General features: G+C 44.2%; 1 protein-coding gene across 1 annotated transcript in view; it reads right to left on the bottom strand.

Moving 5' to 3' along the window:
- Window positions 1–3,538: 3,538 nt before the first annotated feature.
- Window positions 3,539–9,066, bottom strand: part of SMKR1 (small lysine rich protein 1) — a 10,690-nt gene continuing 5,162 nt past the window's right edge. Inside the window, exon 2 of the mRNA XM_017549552.2 lies at window positions 3,539–4,150. Within this exon, the coding sequence (XP_017405041.2) occupies window positions 3,953–4,150 (198 nt within the window). The 3' untranslated portion in view covers window positions 3,539–3,952. The remainder of the gene's footprint in view (window positions 4,151–9,066) is intronic.

Here is a 9,066-nt window from a genome sequence, read left to right as displayed (position 1 = left end):
TTTTTTGAGACAGAGTCTCACTCTGTTGCCCAGGCTGGAGTGCAGTGGTGTGATCTCAGTTCACTGCAACCTCCACCTCCCAGGTTCAAGCAGTCCTCTTGCTTCAGCCCCCTGAGTAGCTGGGATTATAGGTGTGCACCACCATACCCAGCTAATTTTTTTTTAAAGACAGGGTTTCACCTTGTTGTCAGGTTGGTCTCAAACTCCTGACCTCAGGTGATCCACCCTCTGAGGCCTCCCAAAGTGCTGGGATTACGGGCGTGAGCCACCTCACCCAGCTTAATTTTCCTATTTTTAGTAGAGACAGGGTTTCACCATGTTGGCCAGGCTGGTCTCATACTCCTGGCTTCACGTGATCTGCCTGTCCCAGCCTCCCAAAGTGCGAGGATTATAGGCACGATCCACAGCACCCAGCCTCAGGTATTTATTTATAGCAATGCAAAATGACCTAACACAGTGCTCCTTTCACAAGCTCCTCTTTGAATCTCTAAAAGCAGCAAGAATCAGATCCTTGCCAATTTGGGTTTAGGGGAAATAAAAACAGCAGGGTTCAAGGATCTATTTTATCATCAGATATCCTCCGGATGTCCTCTAGAGGTCTTAATCCCACCCTCCTCTTAATCACCTTCATAAAAATTACATCATGATTGTACTTTATCAAAGTTGAATAGTTGCCCTCTGTTAATCTGGGTAGTAGCCTTCTTTACCAGACTGGAAGCACCTTGAGGGTAAGTGTATTAGTCAGTTCTCATGCTGCTCATAAAGACATACCCGACTAACTTGTAAAAAAGAAAACTTGTAACAGACTCACAGTTCCACGTGGCTGAGGAGGCCTCACAAACATGGTGGAAGTCGCAAAGCACATCTCTTATGGCCATGGCAGCAGACAAAACAGACTGAGAGCTAAGTGAAAGGGGAAACCCCTTATCAAACCATCAGATCTCGTGAGACTTACTCACTACCAGGAGGACAGTATGGGGAAGACCGCCCCCATACTGTTCAATTATCTCCCACAGGATCCCTCCCACAACAGGTGGAAATTCTAGGAGCTATAATTAAAAATGAGATTTGACAGGGGACACAGCCAAATCTTATCAGTGGGGATCCCGTCTTGCTCTCTTTGTGCCAAGGATAGTAGATGCTCAATTAATGTATTGAAATGGTTTTTGTTGAAAAAAGTTTTAAGTGTAGTGTTCCACCAAAATTAAAAAAAAAAAAATTTTTGAAAAGTAAAATGCATCGTAACTTGTATACAGCATGTAATTTTTATGTCTTTATGTATATGTGGCAATGCTACAGCATGGCTGTTTGAACCCAGAATTCCTTACGGCTTTCCTCAGAACCCCAGGGCTCCAATGAGAATACTGAGTGAGACAGCCTAAGCCAGTCTGCTAAACACTGGAGGTGAGCCTTGAGTCACAGTGCCCCACCCGGTCAGATCAGTGCTTCCCCCCATCCCAGCGCTCACAGTCCTGGCTCATCATTTCACCATCTAAAAAGAAAAGAGCATGGCCACTGTCAGAGCTTGTTAGCCTGTATCTGTGCTGCAGATGAGCAGCATTTCAAGTCGTCTTGAGTAAAGTCTATGTTGCTGGCAATAGTTGTGTTATCCTGACTTCTCTTCCCCAAGACCTGCTCTCTGTAACAGAGATGTGTTATGAAATGCTGTCAAGTCTTGCTTCTCCCTTTCTTTCCTTTGGGAGCACCCAGCCAATGGAAGCCTCACAGGTGCAGGCAGTCAGCGATCAAGCTGCTCCGCAGGTGCCTCCCCCAGCCTTCCAATAACCAACTGCTCACATACAAGCTCTGGAACCCAGGTGAGGCAGGAAAGGACATCATACATCCCACAGGTTCGGTGTCCACAGCCTTTTAGCTTCTAACTAGAGCGGGGGCTCTCTACCTTTATGGCTGGGCAGCAGCAGCATAACCTAGGAGCCTACCAGAAATGCAAATCCCTGAACCCCACCCTTCCTACTGGGGTAGGGCCCAGCAATCTGCACTTGACCAAATGTTCTAGGTGATGGGAGACTCACTCAAGTGTGAGAACTGCTAACTGGAGTTAGTTAGTTCAGAGAGAGCTCCACCCCAGCAGTCCCTAACAGGGTGGAAGGGTGCTCCCTGTTTCCGAAGCCAGAAGACAGAGAATAGAGGAGACCTCCCTTCAGGTTCACGCGAGTGAGGGCTCCTCTGGCAACTGGCTAAGGGCTTCTTTGGAAGCTGCACGGATGGTGCAGGTAGACAATATTGTTCCCAACAGCCTCACGTGGGGCATGGGCACCCCGCTTCTCCAGCACAGAGATTCATGTAACTTCCTTTTTTCCCTCTGATACTTATGAAAGCCTGAGTCCTGAGTTGCAGCCTCCCTTAGCGAACTTCATGAATCCTTGCCAACCAGGCCACCTACAGCGTCATTATAATTCCAACAAACTAGAACACGCCCAGAGATGCTGCCTAGATAGTATCAGCTTTGGGCTCAGAATGGAGACAACAGTGCAGGGGCAGGGGAGGGGCAGGAAGAGCCAGGAAGACAGAGCTGGAGGAAGGGATGGAGTGCTCAGGGAGTCGCAGGTGGTGTCCGCACTTACAAAATGCTGGCTTTTACATTTGGAGAATTTCGGCCTCTGGAGCCGAGGAGAAAGAACTGCAGTTCACTTCTTTGGCATCTCCTTCCAGGGCCAGGGAGATCCTAGAACGCCAGTTGAATGCCCATGGCAAGTTCCTGGTACCAGTTCTATTACTTGGGGCCAGCCAAATTTAAACAAATAGAGTGTGGAGCGAAGGAGGGAGAAGAGTCAGGTGAAATAGGAAACAAGGAGGGACAGCCAGGTGCAGTGGCTCTCGCCTGTAATCCCAGCACATTGGGAGGCCGAGACAGGTGGATCACTTGAGGTCAAGAGTTCGAGACCAGCCTGGCCAACATGGTGAAACCCCATCTCTACTAAAAAAATATAAAAATTAGCTGGGCGTGGTAGTGTACACTTGTAATCCCAGCTACTTGGGGGGCTGAGGCAGGAGAATCGTTTGAATCCAGGAGGCAGAGGTTGCAGTGAACTGAGATTTTTCCACTGCGCTGCAGCCTGGGCGACAGAGCAAGACTCCACCTTAAAAATAAAAGAAAAAAGAGGCCGGGTGCGGTGGCTCACACCTGTAATCCCAGCACTTTGGGAGGCCGAGGTAGGCGGATTACCTGAGGTCAGGAGTTCGACTAGCCTAGCCAACATGGTGAAACCCTGNCAATGGTAAACCAAATTTGGAAGATAAGATATGTAATTATTTGGAGAAACAATTCCCATGTTATATTTTCAGTTTGGATATATTCTAAGAACACTAAAAATATAAAAATGAATGAATAAATAAATAAATAAAAAGGGACTGGCAGATTTGCCCCCTTTGACCTGCATCCAGCCATTTCACACTCAGCTGCTTCTTGCCATCTGCTTGCAGGACTGGCACGTCAGAGCAGTCGTGACCATCTTAGCATCCTCGGAGCCTGTGGCTAATTCAAATCAGACAGAGTCAGACTGCTGAGAAGAAAATGATAGAAACAAAGTATTTATTATTTTCCATTTAAAAAAAAGGAAATAGTGCCCAAGAGAGGAACGTTCCTAAGGAAACCCAGTGCTTCTTGCTGTGTCTTCTCTAAATGACAAACCCCCTTTGGCAAAAGAAAACAATTAATGCAACTAGAACTGCCTTGTGAGAGCAAAGTTTAATTCTGACCCAGAATTATAGTAATTGTTGAAAGTTCTATGTAAGTGGTAAACCACATCTGGCATAACTGAGGAAGTAAAGTACATTTCCTGATCATCAACCATCACGGAAAAGCACACTTAATTTGCATCTCAAGTCGTCTGGAGTCAAGTCTACGTTGCTGGCAATAGTTGTGTTAACCTGACTTCTCTTCCCGTAACAGAGATACGGGATATGCTGTGAAATGCTGAAATGCTGTCACTTAAGTCTTGCTCCTCCCTTTCTTTCCTTTGGGAGCACCCGGCCAGTGGAAGCCTCGCAGGTGCAGGCAGTCAGCGACGTTGTGGGCGATATAGTAGAGGTTCAGCATGGCCGCTGGGCTGAGAATGTCCACTTCCGGTTTCTTCTGTTTCTTCCCATGAGACTTGCCCTGGCCTTTTCCTTTTTTCCCTTTACCTGGCTTTCAAAGACAAATATAAATATGGAAGGAGGGAAGTTAGTTTTTCATTTTATTATTATTTTTTTTTTCAGATGGAGTTTCACTCTTGTCACCCAGGCTGGAGTGTAATGGCACAACCTTGGCTCACCTCCACCTCCACCTCCTGAGTTCAAGCGATTCTTCTGCCTCAGCCTCTGGAGCAGCTGGGATTACAGGCATGCGCCACCATGCCCTGCTCATTCTATATTTTTTGTAGAGACAGGGTGTCTCCATGTTGGTCAGGCTGTTCTCAAACTCCTGACCTCAGGTGATCCACCTGCCTCAGCCTCCCAAAGTGCTTGGATTACAGGTGTGAGCCACTGCGCCCGGCCTCTTTTTTTTAAGACAGAGTTTCACTCCCACTATCCAGGCTGGAATGCAGTGGCATGCTGTCAGCTCACTACAACCTCCAAATCCTGGGCTCAAATGACCCTCCTGCCTCAGCCTCCCAAGTAGCTGGGATTACAGGCACCCACCACAGCTGGCTAATTTTTGTATTTTTAGTAGAGTCAGGGTTTCACCATGTTGGGTAGGCTGGTCTCTTCCCGCCTCGGCCTCCAAAATTGCTGAGATTACAGGTGTGAGCCACCGCACCAAGTCAAGTTAGTTTTTATAAACTTGATATCATTTTCAGTATTTCTGTTTGAACAAGAAAAAAATCCTAAAAAGAAATGAGTGAAAACAGCAGCCACACCAGTTTGCATTGTCTGTCTTCTCTAAATGACAAACCCCTTTGGCAAAAGAAAACAATTAATGCAACCAGGACTGCCTTGTGAAAGCAAAGTTTAATTCTGACCCAGAATTATGATAATTCACATGCAATCTAATTTGCATGGAAGTCACATGCAATCTAATTTGACAAGTGTTTATTAAGCACCCAGATTAAAGAGACCCAACCTAATGCAGAGTGTGGCCCTCGTTCGAATTCTTATTTGAACAAGCTGCAAAAAGATGTTTTTGAGTTAATCAGGGAAATCTGATAATGTCAAAGAATTATTAGTAATTCTATGAGGTCTGATAATGGCATCGGATGATAGAAGGAAATGTTTGCACGCTTCTGAAGCGCACACTGAAGTCTGCAGGGATGAAATGAAAGGAGGCTTTAAAACACTGCAGCTCCCCCACTGTCCCTTGCCCAGAAAAAAACAGAAAGCAAGTGTGGCAAAATCCTAATCATTCCTGAGTCTGAGAACTGGATATATGAGGATTTACTTCACAATTCTATTTTCGTTTATGTTTGGAAATTTTCGTAATAAACATTAAAACAAGTTTGATAATCAGGATGCAAATATATATTGTGGCATTTGTTTCACAAGTAGTCTCTACCTCATCAAGCAGTCATGAGGTTTAAGTGAGACACAAAGATACCAAGCACAATGTCTGATATGAAAGAAATAATAAATGATGATTTTCATTACTTTCCTTTCTTTTTTTTTTTTTTTGATATAGGGTCCTCCTGTGTCACCCAGGCTGGAGCGCAGGGGCACAAACTCAGCTTACTGTAACCCTGATCTTCCAGGCTCAAGCGATCCTCCTACCTCAGCCACCCAAGTAGCTGGGACCACAGGCGTGAGCCACCACATTTGGCTAATTTTTTTATTTTTGAGTAGAGGCAGTCTCGCTATGTTGTTAGGCTGCTCTTGAACTCCTGGGCTCAAGCGAGCCTCCCATCTTGGCCTCCCAAAGTGCTGGGACTACAGGCTTGAGCCACTGTGCCCAGCCTGGGCCATTATCTTTAATACCACCAATCCTCAGAGCTGTATTTCAAGGTAGGTAGGTGGGTATTATTCCTGCCTTCAAAAATGGAAATGTAGGGGCTCCGTGAGGTTACCCAGCACATGAAAGCACATGTCCACCAGGCTCGGTGTCTATTCTCCTCCTATGACTGCCCCAGAAGGTTGGTGTTCTCTGGGAAAATGAATGGATACCATACTAAACTGGAAATAAACTTTACATTTTGAGCTTATCAACTTGTTTTTCATGGATTGTGCTTTTGTCATATCCAAGAAATCTTTGCCTAACCCAAGTGACAAACATCTATATTTTCTTCTAGAAGTGTTACAGTTTTTGGTTTTACATTTATATTTGCTAGATAACCGAGTTGAACTTCTCCATGTCCTCTGACTCACACATCTAGAAAATAACAGATGGCAGTATATTATTAAAAAGTGTCTCTTGTGGCCAGGCGAGGTGGCTCACGCCTGTAATCCCAGCACTTTGGGAGACCTAAGCAGGCGGATCTCCTGAGGTCGGCAGTTTGAAACCAGCCTGAACAACATGGAGAAACCCCCGTCTCTAATAAAAATACAAAATTAGCCAGGCATGGTGGTGCATGCCTATAATCCCAGCTACCCAGGAGGCTGAGGCAGGAGAATCTCTTGAAGCCAGGAGGCTGAGGTTGCAGTGAGCAGAGACCACGTCATTGCACTCCAGCCTGGGCAACAAAGAGTGAAACTCCATCACATAAAAAAAAGTGTCTCTTGTAGGCAAGGGAGAGGAGAGGAAGGTATAAGTGTTCAAGGACACCGGCAAGGGCTAAACATTTCTATAAAATACATGTCCTGTTCAAAGCATTTCAGCCAAAAAATGTCCCAAGCTAAACAAAGAGGAACATAGTTCATGTGTTAAAACTACTGAAATTCATTTTTGCTAGGTGAAATGGAGTACATTCCTATATACAGAATCCGAGAATGAAGATGAGACATACCTTGCAATGCAGTTGCCTGGCTTCTCTGAGAGAATCTAAATGAAAATCCTATGTAAGTGCATTCTCCTGGCAAAACCACCCCATCAGGTATGGCATGTACATTTCACCAGAAACTCTTAAAGACTTTGGGTCTTGATTTTCTTTATGACCTTATACTTTTTCGCATACCAACCACACTTGACTTAATATATGTGTTTTAATATTTAAAATGGTTTGGGACCTAAAATTTACATAAAAGTTTGACATTTTTAGCCGGGCACGGTGGCTCGAATTTGTAATCAACACTTTGGGTGTCCAAGGCAGACAGATGACAAGGTCAGGAGTTTGAGACCAGCCTGGCCAATATGGTGAAATTCCATCTTTACTAAAAATACAAAAATTAGCCGGGCATGATAGTGGGTACCTGTAGTCCCAGCTACTTGGGAGGCTGAGGCAGGAGAATCACTTGAACCCAGGAAGCAGAGGTTGCAGTGAGCTGAGATCACGCCACTGCACTCCAGCCAGGCAGCAGAGTGAGACTCCATTTCAAAAAAAAAAAAGTTTGACATTTTTATTTGAAGTTCTCATGTTACTGTAAAAATTAGCAAACTGATTCTATGTTCATATGAAAATATGGACAATTCATAAGGAAACGCAAAGGACGTGAGATAAAGGTTTAACATTGTTATTCAAAATTCTCATCTTTTTGTAGAAGATTCCAAAATTCATATGGAAAAGCAAAGGATTCTGAAATAAAGAACCAGCCAGGTGCAATAGCTCATGCCTGTAACCCCCCGCACTATAGGAGACGGAGGCAGGGGGATCACCTGAAGTCAGGAATTTGAGACCAGCCTAGTCACTACGGTGAAACCCGGTCTCTACCAAAAAATGCAAAAATTAGCTGAGCATGGTGGCGTGCACCTGTAATTCCAGCTACTTGGGAGGCTGAAGCAGGAGAATCACTTGAACCCGGGAGGCAGAGGTTGCAGTGAGCTGAGATTGCACTCCAGCCTGGGTGACAGAGTGAGGCTCTGTCTCAAACTCTGTCTCAAAAAAAAAGAACAAAATTGGCAGACTAATACTACCTTATTTCAAAAATTATTATAAAGCTACTGTAAAAAGATGGTGTGGTAGTGGTGTCAAGACAGGCAACTAGAACAACGGGACAGAATAGAGTCCAGAAATAGATCTACGCGAATTTGATCAACTAATTTCAACAAAGGTATCGGTGGAACAAAGAAGACCTTTTCAACATGTGGTGCTGGAATAATGAATATCCATTTGCAAAACAATGAACCTCAACCCATAGTTGCATCATATATAAAAATTAACTCAAAATAGATAATAGAACTAAATATAAAACCAAAAACTATAACACTTCTAGAAGAAAATATAGAAGATGTTTGTTACCTTGGATTATTAGGGAAATATTTATTGGATATGACATTAAAAGCACAACTCATGAAAACAACTTGATAAACTCACCATCAGCATTTAAAACTTTTGCTCTTCAAAAGATATTAAGAGAATGAAAAGCCAAGCATCAGACTGGGGGAAAATATCTGCAAATCACATAACTCATAAAGTCCTATAGGGGGAACAAAAAACTCTCAAAACACAATAGTAAGAAAACCACTCAATAAAACGTATTCAAAGGTTGAATAGACCCTGTCCCAAAGAAGATATACACATGGCAAGTAAGCACATGAAAAGATACTCAACATGAACTCATTAGTGAAATGCAGTGAAAACCAGGAGGCACCACCACATACCTTTTGGAATGGCTCAAGTCAAAAATACTGATCCTACTAAGTATTGGTGAAGAAGAAACTTAAACTCTCATGCACTGCTGATGGAAATCTAAAATGACAGAACCACTTTGAAAAACAGTTTGCAGTCTCTTTAAAGAGTTAAACACAGGCCGGGTGCGGTAGCTCATGCCTGTAATCCCAGCACTTTGGGAGACCAAGGCGAGCAGATCACAAGGTCAGTAGTTCGAGACCAGCCTGGCCAATATGGTGAAGCCTGATCTCTACTAACAATACAAAAAATTAGCTGCATGTGGTGGCGTGTGCCTGTAATCCGGGCTGCTCAGGAGGTTGAGGCAGGATAATTGCTAGAACCTGGGAGGTGGAGGTTGCAGTGAGATGAGATTTTGCCATTGCACTCCAGCCTGGGAAACAGAGCAAGACTCCTTGGCAAAAAAAAAAAA

Source organism: Cebus imitator, unplaced genomic scaffold, assembly GCF_001604975.1.
Source record: "Cebus imitator isolate Cc_AM_T3 unplaced genomic scaffold, Cebus_imitator-1.0 Scaffold219, whole genome shotgun sequence".
NCBI lineage: Eukaryota > Metazoa > Chordata > Mammalia > Primates > Cebidae > Cebus > Cebus imitator.
Note: the sequence above shows the minus strand (reverse complement) of the source record. Positions and strands in the feature narration are given on the sequence as shown.